We start from the raw sequence: 20,951 nt of genomic DNA, 5'->3' as shown, positions 1-20,951 counted from the left end.
ATCACACATTCTTATTGATCTTAATGTAAATGTTTTTTCTTTTGTCAGCTAAGAGATGACAGGTGTGAGGTGAGCAGAAGGACTTTTAAACCCGTATTCTCCAATAAACTTTATTGGAACGCTAAGGCGTATTTCTTATCTGCGCTTGTTTTTTACTTAATCTCACGTGCAATGTAAAGGACTTTAAATAGTTTCATGTGAATGCGTTTTGAAAGTATGCCCAGTCTGGAGGCCCTTTTCCAGGTTGAGACTCTATAACCAAACATGGGAGCGAAGCAAACGAAGGCTGCGGGACAGGAGGCAGGAGCGAGCCCTCAGAGCACAGGATGGAAACGGACCCCCACGAAAGACCGAGGTGACATCTTTACCTCTTTAATGTTGAGGTCAGGAGACAAACTGAGAAGCAGCGGGACTCCTCCTCCCTACCAGCGGCGCATCGGGATGATACAAGAGATGATGCTGATGGCAAAGCAGGGGAAACACGATGAGGCGACAGAGATGCTGAAGACTCTCCGGCAGGTACAAATATCAATCCATGTTTCTTGTAGGTTAGGTTAAACTTAAACAGAGTGACGAAAGTTGTCAGACTTCTCTCACTGATGAGTTCTTGTCAAGTTTTATTTTTGTTGAATGTCTGCCATGTAACCCATTATTGTACCTGTCAATTCTCATTTGAAGTTTATGAGTTCATAAAGTTGAAGACTTCCTGAAGTCAGTGTGGTGCATATATACAGTCCAAAAGCAATATTGCACTCCATCTAAAAGCATTTGGTCCTATAAGGCTCTTGCACTCTAGTTTTTTGTTTTGTTTTTGTTTTTTAGGCCCCCTGTGGTCGCAATAGTATTGTCCAAATGACAAGAAATCAGATCACAAATATAAGAAAGGAAGTAACAAAATTGTTATTACACACTGTATGTTTAGTCTTGAATATACATTTTTACTTCTGCAGCTTTTTGTTTCCATATGTTGGACCACCGTGGGCCTCTCAGCTGGTAAACAGGCCCCAAAGCATTGGCCACACTGGCCGGATCTGTAATCTGTCCTTGCACCCATGCAGAAACCACACTTAACCACACTGTTATTTTGTAAGTTGTTGAAAGACAAAACTATGGAAGCTTGTTTCCACCATGGAATAAAACAATTTAAAAGATAATTGCGACTTTTATTTCACAATTCGTACTATTTTTCTTACAATTGCAAGTTCGCATCTCACAATTCTGACTTCTTTTCTCAGAATTGCGAGATATAAACTCGCAATTGCGAGTTATAAAGTCCAATTCTGAGAAAACAAGACAAATTTTTTTCTCAGAATTGGGAGTTTATATCTCACAATTCTAACTTGTTAGCTCGCAAATTGTCGCAATTACGACTCTATATCACGCAATTCTAAGCAAAAAAGTCAGAATTCAGAGATGTAAATTCGCAGTTGCGAGGAATAAAGTTAGAATTGTGAGATAAAAAATTCACAATTACCTTTTTTATTTTGTGGCGGAAACAAGCTTCCATACAAAACACACCATTGCTGTCACATTTTATAGAAATATGGAAATATCTTGAGATAGTTTCCCAACTCTTCAGATTTTTCATCTCGCAGAATTCAATGCAATTGCCCAGATGCCCATTTCACAGTCCTGTGAACCTGTGAGAACAGACACGGCACAAGCTGGCCGAAGAGTTACACTGCACTGCATAAATACCAACTGTTTGCTTTGGGTAGTGATTACCCAATAGGAACTTTATTTGTGTCAGTATACCAGTGAGATCAGGTGTAGATATGTGCTGCCATAACTCTTGTCCCATTCCTATTTTTTGATCCAGCATTCCTCAAGAGTAAGGATCATCTTATGGACTAGAAGTTCAATTTAGCAGGTTCACTGCGCTGAGGATTTTCTGCATATGTGCAGCAGGGATCAAAGACGAGCTAATAGGGTTTTCTAATCCTCCATTGGTAGTATTAAATGAACAGCTGGGTAGTGTCGAAGCAACAGGTGGCTTTGGAATGCACTATATTTTTTCAAAAGGTGTGAAAAAGAAGTACACTTTAGCATACTTTGATAAAGAGTACTTAGGTATATTATTTCAAAGTATATGCATTATAGTTTAAATTTTTATCAAATTACATGCTTTTAGGACTTGAAGTTGCAATTTAGTACATTTAAAATATATTAACTTATATTAACTTAAAATAATCATAATCAAGTACTGTACATGTGCTTTAGTATGTGAGTCAACACATCAGAATAAGCAAGACAAAAGTTAATAAAACGTAAACGTACTTTTAATTTTCCATTGTCACAAAATGCACTTTTTAAGTGTACTTAAGAGTGTACTCTCTTTAACTGCACTTAAGATATCTTCACGTAAAAATAATTTTAAATGTATTTTTTAGTAAACATTGAGTATTAAGCACACTTCTTTTTCACAAGGGGAAGCTTTTTATCACATATAAATGTGGTAGTTTTACTGGAATGTATTTGCTGTGTATCCTGCTATGGGGGCTAAAGCACATAATGAGCAAGAAATAGAGTCAAAGGACAGCGTCTCTCGTCCAGTGGTTACCAAGTGCACCTTGTTGCCCAGAAACCATGAAAATGGATGGGCCTTTGATTAAATGGAAATCAATTAATCAAGATTCATCCCTCCATAGAGGGATGATGATGATAAACCAAGGCTTTTGCTCAGCTTGCACAGTCTAGGTCCAGGTTCTGACAGAGGTGGTCAAGTATTCGAGAAATACATTATTAAGTTTATGTTATATGTAGTAACATCAAAATTATCAGGCCTTTTCTCTTAACAAAAACTAACCTTTCCTGAACTCATTCACTTTGTCATACTAATGATTATTTGCTTTCATTCACACCCACTCGTTTTCCGTTGATTATTTAGCTCTGACTGTAGAGCCCTCACCCCCACACACATTTGCAATTTTTAAAAGTGCTGACCCCCTGTCTGCCCTGTTGCTTTACAGATTGCAAATGTTCAATTATGTAGATTAACTTTTCCTTCAGTTTGCCTTGTTTTGCAGAGTTAAAGGAAAGTCTGTTTGCTTTCTAGGTCCACATTTTGATATAGGGCAACATCAATTAATGATTTCAGGGATGTGAACAGAATTGACAAACATGAACAAATTGACTCAGCCATTGTTTGTGTTCAAAAAGCACAAATTGTGTATAAATGCATGGCCTTCAGGTGTATATAAATGTGTCATGCACCTTTACATAGAATCATTGAATCCACATGTGACAAATACTGCAAACAAAAAGCTTCTTAGATTCAGATTTCAAAAATAAGCAGTCAGTCAGATGATGTAGTTCCCAGTCTCTTGACCTCCCTGTATTGTGTCTTTTGTTCCAGGATCTGGGAATGGAGTCAACCTCTCTGGACGATGTTCTCTACCGCTATGCCAGTTTCCGCAACCTGGTGGATCCCATTACCCATGACCTCATTATTAGCCTGGCCAAATACATTCACTGCCCAAAGGTATAGTGCTCAGATTCTGTGATTTTCAGTGACAGTTTAAACCTAATCCCATTCACACCTAAACACAAACACACAGGTTTTATTAGTTTTGCATGCTCTATTTCTGTGCATTTCTTGTATGTTGTGTTACATTAATATTTAATGAAGATTGCTTTAGAACACTGCCTGGAAGGCACAGCAGATACACGTGAAAAATGAAACGTAGCATTCCAGTGCAGTGAGCATTAGGATAAAACCCAGTTGCTTGAACGTGTGTATGTGTGTGTGAGGCAAAAGCAGAGATGAAGAGAGCAGAGAGGGTAGAGGCAGAGGGAGGTGTACTTGCAGATGAGTCACACACAAAGACCAGTCTGCTCTCTTCCAAGACTACCGCTGCTGCTGCACGTAATGAAGCAAGTCAGGCACTAGATCACACCACTAACACCCTGCTCAGCTCCTATAGAGAGCTGCACAAACACCTGACAACCACCAAAACAACACTGAGTGAAGATGCTGTCTATTGTTTTCTTTTCACTGAGCTCATCATGTCTTCTCTAACCAGATGTAGTTGTGTGAGACTCATGAAATCTGTCAAGAACAGGTCCTGGTTTCATTTCACCCCAAAACCAAAAGAAAGAACTATGAAATAATATTTTGCTTAAAGGAAATTAAGTCTATTTTTAGGCTCATTAAGATTTTTGCTTTATTTTGACCATTTGACGTTATTTTTGTCTATTAAGCATACTCCCTCCCTCTATAATGTTACAAAAGATTTCTATTTCAAATAGAATTGATATAATTCAATATTTCAATTAATATTTTCAATTTTTTTTATCTATTTATCAAAGAATAATGGGAAAAAGTATCAGGATTCCACAAAAAATATTGTGCAGCACAACGTTTTCAGCATTGATAATAATAAAAAATGTTTCTTGAGCAACAAATCAGCATATTAGAATGATTTCTGAAGGATCATGGGATGCATTCAGCGTTGTCATAACAGGAATACATTTTAAATATATTAAAATAGAAATCTATTATTTTAAATTTTAATAATATTTCTCAATGTTACTGTTTTACTATTATTGATCTAATAAATTAGCATCAGAGACTTTGCCGACCCCAAACATATATGTATATATTTATGTACAAATATGTACATTTTGTTTTTTTAATTGTATGCTTTTATGGTGAAATATGAACTAGACATCCATGGATCCATCCATTCTCCAAACTGGGAGGGCTGGAAACTATCCCAGCATCTCAGGTCACATGCTGTGGAAAAACCCTGGACAGATGGCTAGTCCATGACCTGGACATCATTGCTAAAAAAATGGTATCCAGCCTCAGAAACATGCATATGCAATAACTTTTTAACCAAGGAGACATAATAAATGTTAACTAACAGTGGGAAGAGCGAGAGTTTGTGAAAGGCTGTAAGGTGACATTGCTCTAAGTGATGTTATTGTAAGTAGCAATGGAGGGAGACAAAGTAGAGACGAGCTCAGTGATGTGACGAAAGGAAAGCTGGGCTGTCTGTTACACTCAGAGCTGTCAGAGCAAGCTGGGTGTATGATTACACTGCCTGGGGACCCAGTGTCTGTCTGCAGGGGGATGCGCACCACAGCTGACCATCCATGTTGCACTGTTAGCAGTCAGCACACCTCACCGTCAGCAACAACTAGGCCTTACCAACCAATAGGGTGTGTTTTCCAGACATCTCAATATCCACAGGCATTGTTCTATCTCTGATCCACTGCAGAGGTCAAGACCTGGTGCAGTGGAGAGACGTGATGGCGGGATTGATTTACATATTGATGTTTCCAGTACGGATACAGACACCTGAGCACAGACAATGTGCCCTTGATGATATACTATGTTACTGTTATCTTGGATTCATGGCAAAAATAAATCTCATTAAGACCCATGGCGATTTTGTCCCGGCCTTCGCAACCACTCTACATGTAGAGATATTTTTGTAGGTTAGGTTACTAGTTGGAGCCAAGAGTTAATACATGAAAATATAGATAATTGGTAATCTAGTCAGGTTCGAGCAGTGCCCTCTCATTCCCTGCAGTGCACTGAACCTGATTTATTACCTTAAGCAAATCAATGTCATTACAGTGATAAACCTCTGTACATTTCAGTTGTGATTAACATGACATGACAAAATTACTGTTAGAAGGTTTCATCTTTGCAGTCCCTCATAATATGAAATGTGTTCTAATATCATAGCCAATGTAATTTTTGTATTATTTATATATTATTTAAGTATTTATTAATATTTTGATTTAGCCTCTTTTTTTATTAATTTTCAGTTTTAGTCATTTGGTCGTTTCTTTAGATTTCTATTTAGCATTAATTTATTTTGTTTTAGTCATTTTAATGGTTCAACTTCTGAACATTTTATTTTAGTTAGTTGTCAATATATATTTTATTTATTCCCGCTATATTTCAATTAACAAAATGATTTGTAATAGTTTTAACAATAACAACACTGACCACAGCATAATGGTTCAGATTTAATTATGAAAGCATCATATATCGATTCCATATTTTTTACTTAATTTTTAAAAAATTAATTCATTGCAGTATCTGTTGTTATTGGATATTTAATTGTGTATTTAACTTTTACTGTCATTTAAAGCTCACTTAAATGGAAAATTGAAATGTATCTAATTAATTGACACAATTAAATGTAATCTTTGGTAAACTTCAAAATGAATAATCATTTTTCATACTTTACATTATAAAGTTGTGAAGCCTATTTTCATATTTTCATTTGTAGCATTTAAAGCAAGGGATTTTAATTTGTAATATTTATCAACTACCTATTGCTTATCATCCAGAATAATGAAATAATTCAGTTTAATTATTGACAACCCTGTAAGAGTATGCGGTGCTTTTCTTTTTCGGTAACTTATGTGTTAAGCATTGGCAGAAATTGTTTCTGCCTAGAGGAGTGTGGCAGTTACTTGAGGCGGTGTGTGTGTGACTGTTCGTGTCTCTCTGCAAATTAGATTGCTTTAGGCAGAGTAAATAATAAAAAAGCTTTCCAGAGATGTACAATACATCAATATGCCACTAATAAATTATTTGCTAATACATTTTACCATGGACACCAAATCCCACAAATACACATTCACAGAACCTCAGATGACCTAATGATATAGTCAAAATAAGTCTGTGCTATATCGGTCAGTCCGCTTTGCTCCTGTCATCACAAATGTCAAAGAAATTAGTATTTTACCTTGAGGGCTCAGAGACCCTGGTCTTTTGGCAGTCCCCATTAACCTGCTGTGTGTTACAGCTTGATTGATGCGATCTCTCTCTTTCCATCTTTGTCAGGAGGGAGATGCATTGGGTTCTATGGAGAAGGTTTGTCGTCAGCTGACCTACCACCTGAGCCCACACTCCCAGTGGAGACGGCAGGGGCTGCTGAAGAGGAAGCCACAGTCCTGGTGAGAAAGCAGAACTGACAAGCAGAGAGCGGGTCTCAGATTTAGGCTGTGAGGGCAAATGCTGCCTTACTTTTTATATATTGTTTTACAGCGCTTCTATTCTTGTTTCATCTTAACTTGTTTCTTTTATTAGGGTTCCCACGATTATGTAAAACCTGGTGTAATTTAAAAAAGAAAATTTATTTGGTTGTAATATTAAAAGTTTTATAGTCAATACACATTTTCTAGTTATCACATACACTACTACTGTTTTTTAATTATTTAATAAAAAAATGCAGTAATATTATGAAATACTGTTACAATTTAAAATAACTGTTGTCTATTTTTTTTCAAATTATATTTCGAAATGCAGTTTATTCCTGTCTTTACTTGCCCATTTCGTATTATTATAAATGTTGAATTATAATGCTTAATATCAAGAAACAGCATAAAAGAACAGCATTTATTGGAAATCAAATCATGAATATTTTATATAATAACTTCTATTTTTAATATACATTTTTTAGTTATCAAATAGTTGATTGGCTATATTGCTCTTGTGTATCAATCAAATTTTATTTATATAGCAAATTCTCCAAATAAATCAATGCAGTTCAAGTGGTTTACAGGCAAGAACAAGCAATTTACACTAAAATTAAAACTAGGGTAAAACTTGCTCACAAACCATAGTATTTTATGATTTTTGAGTGAATCATTCTTTTAAGTTGAATCTTTTCTTAATGAGTCAATCACATCAAATTACAAATGATTCAGTGATTCATTAGCTAGTTGATATTTATCAAAATGATTTTTAGGAATGGACATTTATTTACTGTGGGAACACTTTCTTTTTGTTGTCTCTTTTCTTTCTCTCTATCTTTTTCCTCTTTACTTTGTTTCTTTTATTTTCTCATTTTCTTTCTGCTGTCTAGCTCTCTGTTGCGACATACGTACTTTCATTTCACATGAAAACATTACATTCTACGCTACATTATAAATTGTATTGATGCTCATATTCTTCAGCCCACATGCAGTAGCCTAGTGGCTCGCGAGTGCCTCACTTTGTTCATTAATTAAAGTAATTAGTTGGTTTTAAAATAAAAGGCTTTCTGACTTTGCAGAGCAGGCAGTCAAAATAAATCATCGCTTTTGCCAGTTGTTTGTCCCTGTACTGATTTGTCAGCACTTAGGGATTAATTACGCTTTAAAAACCGCATGGCTATGGAGCGTCTCATTTGAGGTTTGGGTTGGGTCCTACAGTCCCGATATCCTCAAATTGTGTTAATACACAATATCTTATATCCCCAGAACAACTGTGTTTACCATCCAAATCTCATCACCTGTGAATTGGCTCCTCAACTGGGCTTTTAGTGGTTTCGCCTCCGTCCATTGATGAAAAGAGCTGTTGAATCTGCAGAGTGAGTCAGTGAATGAAAGAGCAGCCTCCCACTGCGTGCTGTGTGGTTTTTTTTTGCTGACACATGGTTCTGTGGTGTAGACTCATACTTATGTGGCTCCTTTCCAGCTGCCATTAATATAGTCAAAATACAGACTGTGTAAATGAGGAAATACTAGGCTTTATTTATTTCCTGTGATACACTTTAGATGAGCTTAAACCCTTATTCTGTGCTTAACTCACTAGTAGTGTGCTTAAACCTATGTATGCAAGGATAAATCAGCTGATCTCCCCTACCGCAGTTCATTCACTGCATTGGCTGCTGTGGTGAAGGTATGTGTTTATGTGTAGACCGGATTCAATAACTTCTCCTTTTTATCCACTCCGGTTGTGTTGTCTAATCTTCACCGGGTGCACCGTTGTTTGTCTGAGTCACACCACACATGGTCCTCCATTTGTTACCAGTTGTGATGTTTACGGTGGTGTGGGTTATTGTCGCAGATGTGAATGCAGCTGTTGGGGTTTAAAAAGAGAAGTGTTTCTCAGACAGCATTCTCACCTCTCAGTTGCCCGTGTTGTTGAACCTGGTGTGCCTCTGAGGCTCTCCTTATTCTCTGTTTGAAATTCCTCAAGCGCTTTTGTTTGTTCTACCTGAAGTTTACGGATGTGATTTCATCAGGTCATTAATAATGAGGCTGTCCAGGAGAAATAGGAGTTCTAATAATTTCACAGCCTGAAAGTGCAAACAGGAAAAAAAAAACAAGGGAATAGTGAAAATTCAGTCACTATCTTCTCAATATCAGGAAACCACATGATTTTCTTTCTTCGATGGATTACACTCTAAAAAATTATGTCTCTAAAAAAAATTAGCATCTACTTGAGTTTTAGCCCTGGAACCAATTAATTGCATCTAGTTTATTTATTGCTAAATGTAAATTATTTAGCATGTACATTTAATGAACAAGATGTTACTTTTCACTGGAATTAGCGGAGTCATTGTTTATAGTTTATAGTCAATGTAGCAGCCACAGCTCGTCTGTAACAAAAATATATTCCCCACCAAAATATTCATCCAAAACATAAACCTCTATGTAAACTGAATCAATAATAAATTGTAAAAGTGTTCAGCATTCTACAACAAATATGTTTAGGATTTTCTCGACTTTTTTAAGTCGTAAAGTGAGCGGGATATATTCAAATGTCGCACATGGCTTCGGCATGCATGTATTATGATACTAAGTAAAGTAAGCAGGGCAGAGGGTGGCGGAGTCCTCCCCTGCTCTACAGCGCCCCACGGTTTCTAGTGTAAATCTGTGGTGGAAAATGGAACTGCAGCACGCTCTAATTTAGAGCCATTGGGGCAGATTTCATACTGCCCCATTTATTTTCACGTTACCTTACGTAAACCTCTGTATGTTTTTCCTATGTGGATTAGCGTATCAAATTAAGTAATAATAAGTATAAATCCTTTTGTTTAAACATGCTCACATGAACAGCATGTATATAGTTATATTGTGTTTGTTTTATATTTGTTCTGAGAATAGACATGACTTTTTTTTCTTCACCGGAGTTCCTCCACGACTTGTAACATTCTAAAACAACATTCGGAGGCAATAAATACTACATTAAGGTAATTCTAAGATTGCATTCTATGTGTGTGATATGTATTTAAAGGGATAGTTCACCCAGAAATTAAAATTCTGTCAGTATTTACTCACCCTCATGTTGTTCCAACCCCGAAAGACCTTCGTTCATCTTCGGAACACGAATTAAGATATTTTTGATGAAATCTGAGAGCTGGATCACTCCTCCATAGTCCATAGGCTTCTTCAGGGATTGAACTTGCCGGCCTCGAAAAGTTATTAAAGACATCGTTAAAATAGTCCAAGTGACTACAGTGGCTCAATCTTAAGTTTATCAAACAACGAGAACACTTTTTGTGCGCAAAAAAACCAAAAATAACAACTTTATTTCAACTATTCATTTCCTTCTCTCTGGGCCTCGAGTCAGGTTACTAGTTTAACAGCGTATGATCTGTTCTTGTACGTCACACGCATCACCCACATGACCAGCGTCGGCCAATACTGAGCCTACGTGTGACGTAGCTCTACGCAATTACACTAGTTTAACTGACTAGAGGCCCAAAGAGAAGGAAATGAATAGTTGAAATAAAGTTGTTATTTATGTTTGTTTTTGCGCACTAAAAGTGTTCTCGTCGTTTGATAAACTTAATATTGAGCCACTGTAGTCACTTGGACTATTTTAACGATGTCTTTAATAACTTTTCGAGGCCGGCAAGTTTCAATCCATCAAGAAGCCTATGGAGGAGTATGGAGGAGTGATCCAGCTCTCAGATTCCATAAAAAATATCTTAATTCGTGTTCCGAAGATGAACGAAGGTCTTACGGGGTTGGAACAACATGAGGGTGAGTAATTACTGACAGAATTTAAATTTTTGGGTGAACTATCCCTTTAAAGCCTTTCAGTCAACATTAGAGCGCCACCCTCAGGCTGAATAATGCAATGACATTAGACCTCTGCCAAAAGTGTGCATGCACATGTTCAGCTATTAGAAAATAAAGCTTACAAAATGTTTATCATAAACTAGTGCTAAGACCCAGAATCTGCCCTACCTAAATTTACGGTCAGGATCCGCTACTGCAATGTAGTGTTTACCTTAACAGTCTCTTCAGCACAATGGTAACCACAAAACATAAACTTTTTTAAATGTCAAACGTAACAGCATTAAACACTAACAGGTATTTCCCTTTACTAAAAACAAATAAAATAACACTTAATTCCAACACTTATTCTCATTATCCAGTCCTATGCAAGGCTTGCTGGGAACTAGAAATCCAATGTTCATTTTCAAAGTTATCAAGACAATTTCATGAAGTTACTACAACTTAATTTAAAAAAAAAAAATAATTTAACACAAAACATTTTTTTTTAAATCACACACTAATTAAGTAATCAACATTATGATGTCAACAGAACTCATCAAAATATTGTTTGCAACTTAAAAGGTTTCATTAAATAAATTATATTTTTTAAACTGCAACCGGACCTTTATTTCAGTAACAGGTCCCCTGAATTACTATATAGTAATTTATAGCATAATGTCCAAGCTTCTCATTTCCATACATTGAAAGTGAATGGTGACCACTACAGATTTTCACTGAATAACAACTTTGGTCTGTTTCTCAAATTAAGATCCCATATGACATGAGATGACTTGTAATATAGTGAACAAGTCATATGGACTACTTTTATGATGTTTTTATAGTTTTTTCTTTTTTGGAGCTTGACAACACAAGATCAACGTTCACTTTCATTGTGTGGAAGAGAGCAGCTCTGTGAAATCTCCTTTGATGAAACATTTCCTTTTTATTTTCCTTTAAGTGTCCTCTTTCTCAGATTTTTCTCCTGAGAAGAAGTCTCCAGTAATCTCAGAAATCCTCTCTAGAGTTTCAGAAGCTATCTCAGCAATGTCTCAAACTTTTAATATGATCTCAAACATTTATAAATCAATATATACAGGTCTTTTTTTCTTTTCTTTTTTTTCTTTTTTTTGTTAGGCAAAACATCTGAGACGAAATAGACATTAAATGTTAGCTTTGAAAGAGCATCCTATATTTTCCTCTGGGTGGAAAAAATGTAACTTCAGCAGTGTTATTTTTTATTATGTATATACTATTATAGTATTTATTGATGAATTAGCTTTTATTTTTTTATTTTCAGCTTGCATTTTAAATTTAGTTTAAGTTTAAATAAGTGTATGTGCTTTTGTCATTTTTAATTTTATATTTAATTTATTTTTATTTCAGTTTAAGTAATTTTAGTACATTTCTAATTTTCATATACGTTTTTTAAGTTTAATTTTGTCATATAATATTTATATTTCATGTAATTCCAGCTTTGTTTTAATAGTTTTAGTTAACAACAGCACTGAAAATTCTCATAATCTGATTCATAATGATTTCATTTTTAACTCATTTTATGTCTCATTTAGTTACCCTTCTCTTTCCCTCTCCATTAATGATTCCACCCTCTCCGTTCTAGTGTTGGCTAAGTGCTAGCATGACCGTAACCTCCTCCACAGATCAGAGTGAGACAGTCTCTCAGACAGGTGTCCCATTTACTCTTAGAGAATTCATACGTAACAGATGTTGGGCTATGGTATGCATGTTTATGTGAACATTGCATTACTAGTGTGTGTGCGGTTTTATCTATGTGCCTGCGTGCAAATATTTACACTGAAGCTACATCAATTCTGATTTGCAATTTTATATATACCTTGGGGAAATTATACATCTGCTCCGGATTTGTTAATCTGTTAGATTAAGTGTAATCTTAAGTGTAAATACAGACTGTATTTGTATACATTAAAGTTTATTTATTAGCACAGCAGTATATACACTGTAAAAAATGATATGATCAATTATACAATCAAGTTATGACACATGTTTTAACATTGCTTTAACTCCTTAAAATAAGTTAAGCAATTTTTAACTTTTTTTATAAGTTTTACAAGATTCAACTATTTTTCAGTCATTTTAATATAATTTAAGTTGAAATGACTTAAACATTCAAGGTACTTAAAAATTGAAGGCAGCAACTTTTTTTTTTTACAGTGTAGGGACAGACGAGTCAAAATCTGTTTAATGCAGGTGAGAGGAAAAGCCCCAAAGGCAATATAAATTGATTGTCAAATTGTTAAATGCAGATTAAACAATATAAACGTCTTTACGAACGCAAGATATCTGAAAACTGCTGTTGTGTGGACTAAAAATATTGTTCGGTGTATTTGGATCGCTTCTTCGAAACAAAACCTGTTAAGTGGAATCTGATATGCCGTAGACCTACTACATGACCTCTATTGCACTGAAATGTGAAGTGCACACTGGTCTTCATGTGGTGTAGCGAGCCTGTAAAGAATGTCTTCCTCATCACAACACAGGCTGGAGCTTTCTAGACCATCATCTCCAGATGTTTTATCTAGCTTTAACATACGATCAGCCTCCATAACACCCACATTAATGGCAAATTTGCTGGTCTGCATGGTATTTGATAGCTAGAATTGTTTAACTGTGAGGGGAGGAGAAAGATAGAGAGCTGTGTTAAACAAAAAAGGCTTTGGGAATGTAAAATAGGACTAAAAGAGGGTGTGGAATATGGGCTGTTGTGAAATCATACTGTCATCTCTCAGGCATGTCTGCTGAATTCTTTCTGCCTTCTAAATTTTCCTTCCTATTTCTCAATCCTCTATTTTCTCCTCATATGATTTCTTGAGTCTTTCTAAAGCCGCCTCTCCCCAAGAGATTACCTCACAGTTCTGCCTTTGCTAGATTTCAGTAGCTTAAGCTCTCCATTTTGTGCCTCTTTTTCTCTTGTTGTCTTCCTGTCTGCTCACGCTCTTTACTGCCTGAGTGCAGAAACAGCAGGTTGTGAATGTGGCATGATAATGCAAAAGGCTATTGGTATTCATTCCTGTCATGTTCCTTACAGCTGTCTGCATCTCTGGCTTCCTCTATTTTATTCCTTGTCTGTCTTTATTCTAGCTGTGACTTTGATGTTTCGTTTTGCACATGGCCTCCAATTAATGGTGTCAGTTTTAAGGAATGTTTTGTTGTGGGGGAAATCATGTAGTGAAATGATTTGTTAACAAAATAACTACATATCATACAGAAATATCTCAAATTCATTGAATACCAATTCAATAGACTAAATGAAAATAATGACTTTTTTGTATTATTAGGATATAGATTCAAAGCAATAGGACAGCAAAGTGTACTGCATTCATGGAAAGTGCTTGCTATTTATGTTCTACATCATACTAAGCTATATGTTAACTAAAATAAATAGCCCGCACATTCAGTCATCCTTGCATACACTGCAAAAGAAGGTTTACTTCAGGTATTATTTCAATGATGGTAATCCTTTATTTTGCTCGTCACACACCTTTTGACAGTCACACACCTTTCCAGTGTGTTGGAGAATAGAACAGTATAATGATAGAATCTGCACTCATAATTACCACACTTATTATGGAAGAGTCTTGGTATTGGTCATTTTTATTGACCTACATTAAATCTATACATTTAGTGTCGGTACGTTTTTTTTAGGTTTTTGAAACATCTCTTAATGCTCACCCAGGCTACATTTATTTGATGAAAATACAGTAAAAACTGTAATATTTTGAAACATTATCTCTGTTTTAAATAACACTCTTCTATTTGAATATATTTTAAAATGTAATTTATTCCTGTGATGGCAAATTACTCCGATCTTCAGTGTCTCATGATCCTTTAGAAATCATTCTAATAAGCTGATTTGCAGCAAGAAACATCTCTTATTATTATCAATGTTGAAAACAGTTGTGTTGCTCAATATTTTTGTGTAAGCGGTAATTTAAAGGGATAGTTCACCCAAAAATGAAAATTCTGTCAGTATTTACTCAACCTCATGTTGTTCCAACCCCGAAAGACCTTCGTTCATCTTCGGAACACGAATTAAGATATTTTTGATGAAATCTGAGAGCTGGATCACTCCTCCATAGTCCATAGGCTTCTGCAGGGATTGAACTTGCAGACCCCGAAAAATTATTAAAGACATCGTTAAAATAGTCCAAGTGACTACAGTGGCTCAATCTTAAGTTTATCAAACGACGAGAACACTTTTTGTGCGCAAAAAAACTAAAATAACGACTTTATTTCAACTATTCATTTCCTTCTCTCTGGGCCTCGAGTCAGGTTACTAGTTTAACAGCGTATGATCTGTTGTTGTACGTCACACGCATCACCCACATGACCAGCGTCGGCCAATAGTGAGCCTACGTGTGACGTAGCTCTACGCAATTAGACTAGTTTAACTGACTAGAGGCCCATATAAGGAAATGAATAGTTGAAATAAAGTTGTTATTTTTGTTTGTTTTTGCTCACAAAAAGTATTCTCGTCGTTTGATAAACTTAATATTGAGCCACTGTAGTCACTTGGACTATTTTAACGATGTCTTTAATAACTTTTCGAGGCCGGCAAGTTTCAATCCCTCAAGAAGCCTATGGACTAGTATGGAGGAGTGATCCAGCTCTCAGATTTCATCAAAAATATCTTAATTCGTGTTCCGAAGATGAACGAAGGTCTTGCGGGGTTGGAACAACATGAGGGTGAGTAAATACTTACAGAATTTTCATTTTTGGGTGAACTATCCCTTTAATGCATACTGACCGCAAACTTTGAAGAATACTGCATACAGTATATAGTGTATCCAGCTATGTAAATGATGGATTTACAGTTATTTTCTTTTACCCCTTTTTATAGATAACATAAAAATTATTTTATGGGTTGGGTGTTTTCCTTTTTTTCCATCTTTGACAGCATGTGAATGAATTGTAACAATGCAATTCAGGATGGCGCATCTGACACCCTCCCACCCACCTGCTGCTGAGTCTTTGCTTTATCTTCAGTAATCGAAAGGGTTCATTTCTGTATAGCTGAGAAATGAGAAACTTCAACCTTATTATTTTCGGTAATTAAGTCGAACCTTCTTTCCAATCTATCACATTGAAGTAATCACCTGATTTCATTTGGTTTCACAGCAAAGAGGATTTTTCACAGCACACACCTGCTGTCGGGTCGATAATTAGTCTTGTGAGAGAAAATAAATGAGTGCTGGAAGTAAAGACACCATTCTAACCGTATAAATCAAGACATGTGGCAGACAAAATGTATTGCTAGTCACTGTTATCTGCTTTTCTAAAATTTAAGGTTGATTTAAATTTCAGATAAATTAAAAAGCTGCATTAAATAAATTAAGCATTACGTAGATTGCAAAATCTCTCTGATTATCCTTTCCAGTTTAAATAACTCAGCTGCGTTCTAAGCAGTCAAAAGCTGCTTTGGTGTCATATGTAGCATATGAAAATAAAGTACAGGAAAGATTATTTGGGTAAGATGTAACCAATGATTCCTCAGACTGGAGAGTTATTTAACCTGTTAACTCTCACAAACCCCTTTTTGAGCATAGATCTAAACATAAATGGTTATAATTTATAAATGCTTTGGAATACAGACCTAAGGTTGGTCTCTTTTTAAAGAAGACACTCAGCAAAATGCAGAAGTGAAAGCACTCCAAAAATCGAAAGTGTAAAGAAGTTGTAGAAGTTTACAAATAAAACTAAACTTTATTTCATACAAAATATATTACAAAATAATGTGGACTTATATAATGTGGATAATTTTTATGATATCACAAAAATTGAGCAAGCTAAAAGGATTTAGTACCTTTTTCTTTGGTAACACAATGTCCATTTTTCACAGAAAGAATTTAGAATGTTTAAGCTTTGAAATGATACATAATTTATGATGAATCCTAAAATATGAGATAGGGAAAAAAAAAAAAAAAGCATTAAAAAAAGGTGTGCGAACTGTCCCATTGCTGGGACACTGACACTCAATAGGCCATGCATTTAATCCATTTGAGGGGGTTATATAAAAATCTGTTTTATAAAGAACAATGTAACCAATATTATTATGGACAAGTTTTTGAAATACTTTTCAAATTGTTTTCTAAAGTTATGAAAGTCACATGACAAATATTATTTTGCAAATAGATGTACATGCTAATAGAATGTAAGTGGGTCAGATGCATTCAGGGTGAGGTTGCTGAGAGAGGGAAAGGCCTTTTCTCTTAAAGAGCGTGGGATTCGAGATCCTTGCCAGTAATATCAGGAAAGTTGATATCCTGTTCTGCTTTAGCCATTTCCTTGACATTGCTGCTGTTTTATTTACTAGGTCAATGACAGGATCAGAGCGGGGCTGGAAATGTATCATCCAGAATGAGCATAGCATGTCAAATCAGGATGTTATTATTCCTCTCTCTTCCTCAAATGCCAGTTCAATAAGATATATGCATGTCCTGGTGTGTATTAATGATGGCCACATTACGAATTAGTATTCTTGCCGTTTCTGTCCTCACTTTCACTCTTTCTCTCTTCATTCTCACACTGACAATCTGTGATGACACACTGAGCTGATTATGAGTTTGCTGCATGTGCAGCGGTTATGCATTTGTTCGCTTTTACTTAATAAATCAGGTTCTCTTCCTGCCTTCTTCTTCTGTTCCCCACTATCACCCCATTTGTCTATCTCTTTAGGTTCTTAATCCATACTTGACAAATAAAATCCGACATCATGATTTTAAATTAACTCTTAAATTTTATGCTGTTCTTATTTCCAGAGGCTGATTTGAATCTGTAATGCATTTACAGAAAATGAATCCTTTCAATCAGATCTCAGTTACCCTATAAATGAGCCGATATGAATCTTTGATCATCTCTGAGTTAAAAAAAGAGAAAAGTTAACGCTGGTTTGGGTTTCAATAAATTAAACTGCATTTTCTATCTTTTATTATTATAAAATTGAGTTCCTCACCAGTTTCGAATGCCCTTTTTGCTCTACTCATAAACAGATTATCTTTCAGTTTGCCCCTGCACGTCTTCTTTAGGCACTAATGTCTGTTTAAATTAGCAATTGAGCAATTGGACTACTTTCATTTGTAGAAAAATGTTACCAGATCAGAGAGCAGAGATAGGTGTTACAGTCTAATTATGATACATTTTGTACAATATAGTGCTGTTGCCATAGGAAATGTCCACACTAGCTGCCAAATCATTAAAAGTAAAATGTAATGGCCATCAATATTTGTTGCCTTAATAATCTTCACAAACTGTATTTTGTGTTATTTTAATTTAATTGTTATTTTAATACATTTATTTAGTTTTATTTAATTGTTTTTATTTCTTTGCAGGATATCAGCTAAATTGCATCTGTGATAAGTACATGAATAATATATCTTGTGATTTTATTTCTAGTATATTCATTTTAGTGGTTTGATGTGATGAATAGCCCACAAATTCTACATGGACTTTTGGACAGAAAAAAAAAAAGCTTTAGACATCCTAGATAGTAAAGTCCAGTCAAAGTTTATTTATACAATACATTCAAAAGCAAAAGAAGGTGACCCAAAGTGCTGCACAAATATATATGCGTATAAAATATATAAACTTGCAAATTTAAACTACAAACTTGCCACATAAAATAATGAAATTACCAGCCAACCAGCAAGTGTGTCCTTTGTTTCCTTATTAACTGCTTTAAATTTTAGAATTCTTAATATTTTCTTCCTCCAGTTAACATTTAATATTAGTTAAAATATTCTCACCTCCGGTTCTGATTTATAAAATTCAATAAAAAGTTAATTCCCCCACATCCACACACATTCTTACCCTCTGTCTGCTTTTTTCCTCCCTAGTCTGAAATCAGTTCTTTCAAGCACTCCATCCAGTGGGGCATTAGACCTGTCTGGCATCCCTCTTGGAGTGAAAGACATGGAGCGTCTCTGTGCCTACCTTCATCAACACGCGTCCCGCATCGGCAGCATAGAGCTCGGCTTCACCGAGCTCACAGACGATGCCTTCCTCCTGCTCCTCCCCACGCTGGCGTCCCTTCACCGCCTCGAGACTCTGGCCCTCAATGGCAACAGGCTGACCCGTGCAGTGCTCAAAGAGCTCACGGACACGCTGAAGGACCCGGACAGCTTCCCCAGCGTCACCTGGATCGACCTGGGGAACAACGTGGACATCTTCTCCCTCCCACAACCGTTTCTGGTGAGCCTGCGCAAGCGCTGCCCCAAAAAAGGCAACCTTCCCACCATCCTGGAGTTCGGCGAGAGCCAGGCCAGCGAGCCGGAGGGCCGAGTGGATGAGGACGACGCTGATGATACGAACAGGACAGAGAGCATGGGAGAGCTCAGATCTGAGGTAGAAGAAGAGATTGACGGTGAAATGGAGATTGAGGACATGATGGAGGAGTTGCTGGACTTTGACAGGGAGGTGCAGGGCAAGGAGGACGAGGAAGACAGTTTGTGGACCTTGGAGGAGCAGCGGCTGGTAAAAGATCCGGCCGCGAAGTGGAGCAAAGAGAAGAGGCCGCCCAAAGCAGAGGGTGAAGAGTACTTTCTAAGCCAGTCTTCCCATCTGTCTTGCTCCAGTCAGTCACAGCACTCCTCTGGAGCCATTGAGCCTTTGAGAGAAGACTCTGTCCCTGACCAGTTAGCATGTCATTCGGACAACCCTACCTGATTAAAGCCACTGTCTAATTTGATTAGAGGCTATAACCTTAGTCCCTTTAAGAAAAAGAGAGTTCAAGGAAGAGTGTGACAGGCTTGTTTTCAGACTGGGTTGTCCGAGAAGTCCTGTGATTCTGCAGGTTTTATAGGTTTAACAATCGTAGCGGTTGTCTGTTGTTGCAAAGGAGAAATGAATTACTTCTGAGGTACAAAAATATCAAATATACTTTCTCATTCAGGTTTTCCCCCTCACTGTCATAACCATGAACCTCTGTGCCTATGTGCCTGTTCAAAACCCTGCTGGAGAGGCATGTGTGTAGATGTGATCAGTTTTAACATGCTGGATATGAGCAGATTGGCTTGGTTTTCATGAATCAGTGTGTCCATCTATGCATCTGATTGATGCAAGCATCACATTTTCTCCTGCAGTGGAAAACAACCTAAATTCTATTCAGTATCAACCAGTGAATATGCATGTCCCGGGTGTCAGGTGGATGGGACGCAGATGAGATCATATTAAGTGCCCCTAATTTATACAGTGGAAAACCAAAATCTCTTGTCACAGTGTTGGCCCAACATCAACGTGTTTGTTTGATACAGAGCAGCGGGACTGAAGCCAAAGAGAAAAGAATTGCTATACAGAACAAAGTGTCGTTTGGCTACGCAGTAGTATATAAAGCTGATATTCTGTTGTTGTTACTTGACATGAATTTTGAAGACTATGTGTGGTTTCTTAGCTCTGTTCTTTAGAAGAGAACCTTTAACCACCAAAATGATATTGTTTCATTTTTATTTATCCACTATTTTTAAAAAATAAAGGTATTTCACTGTATAAACATCTGTTTAGTGCCTAATTGGAATTTTACATTATTCAAAGTAGTTCTGATATGCCACTAAATGAAAGTATTGTTTTAATGACAGTGTATATTGAATTGTCATAATGTATTTTTCTTTGTTTTATGTATTTAAAATTTCCTAAATGAGAATTAGGATTTATATTGTATCCATTTATAATGTACTTTGTATAATATCATAATATGCTTACCTGCAGAATCGTGTTCCATGTTTTTTTTTAAGTAGAATTAAGCTCCCACCCCAAATTATGGTTTATAACATAAATTATTAAAGGAAGCTCCTGTAACTAATCTATTTCAGATTATCATGTCATGTTATGGTCACCAGGTAGCCTAAAATTAATTTGCTGTGTTCAAAGCCATAACTTCTTGACAAGTTGTGCCATTACAGAGTGATGAATATAAAAGTGCACTGAAGAGCTGTGTTCAATGACTTTGTCAGTATTTCTGTAAAGCAAGGAGAATGCTAGGAAAGACAAACAGCAATAGGTGTATAAGATTATTTGTAAACAAAACAAAATGTATTTCACTGTTGGCATCAAAACCAATAAACCTTTAACAATTATACACTTAATTTATGCGTTAAACGGCACATAAAATTTTGGGCTGTTGGAACTGTGGTAATAACAATAAACATGTAGGCCTGAGGGATTTCATGGCGTTTGTGAACCGG

The 20,951-nt window shown here is 36.1% G+C and overlaps 1 protein-coding gene across 1 annotated transcript in view; it reads left to right on the top strand.

Moving 5' to 3' along the window:
* Positions 1–20,843, top strand: part of lrrc75a (leucine rich repeat containing 75A) — a 22,270-nt gene extending 1,427 nt beyond the window's left edge. The window contains exons 1-4 of the mRNA XM_077208339.1: positions 1–519; positions 3,356–3,481; positions 6,809–6,921; positions 18,609–20,843. The exon at positions 1–519 is cut by the window's left edge and continues 1,427 nt beyond it. Coding sequence (XP_077064454.1) covers positions 265–519; positions 3,356–3,481; positions 6,809–6,921; positions 18,609–19,437 — 1,323 coding nt within the window. The 5' untranslated portion in view covers positions 1–264 and the 3' untranslated portion in view covers positions 19,438–20,843. The remainder of the gene's footprint in view (positions 520–3,355; positions 3,482–6,808; positions 6,922–18,608) is intronic.
* The last annotated feature ends 108 nt before the right edge of the window (positions 20,844–20,951 follow it).

This window comes from Siphateles boraxobius, unplaced genomic scaffold (assembly GCF_051911475.1).
Source record: "Siphateles boraxobius isolate OS27281-9 unplaced genomic scaffold, OSU_SipBor_1 6, whole genome shotgun sequence".
Classification (NCBI taxonomy): domain Eukaryota; kingdom Metazoa; phylum Chordata; class Actinopteri; order Cypriniformes; family Leuciscidae; genus Siphateles; species Siphateles boraxobius.
This window is presented reverse-complemented; position numbering and strand designations above follow the sequence as displayed.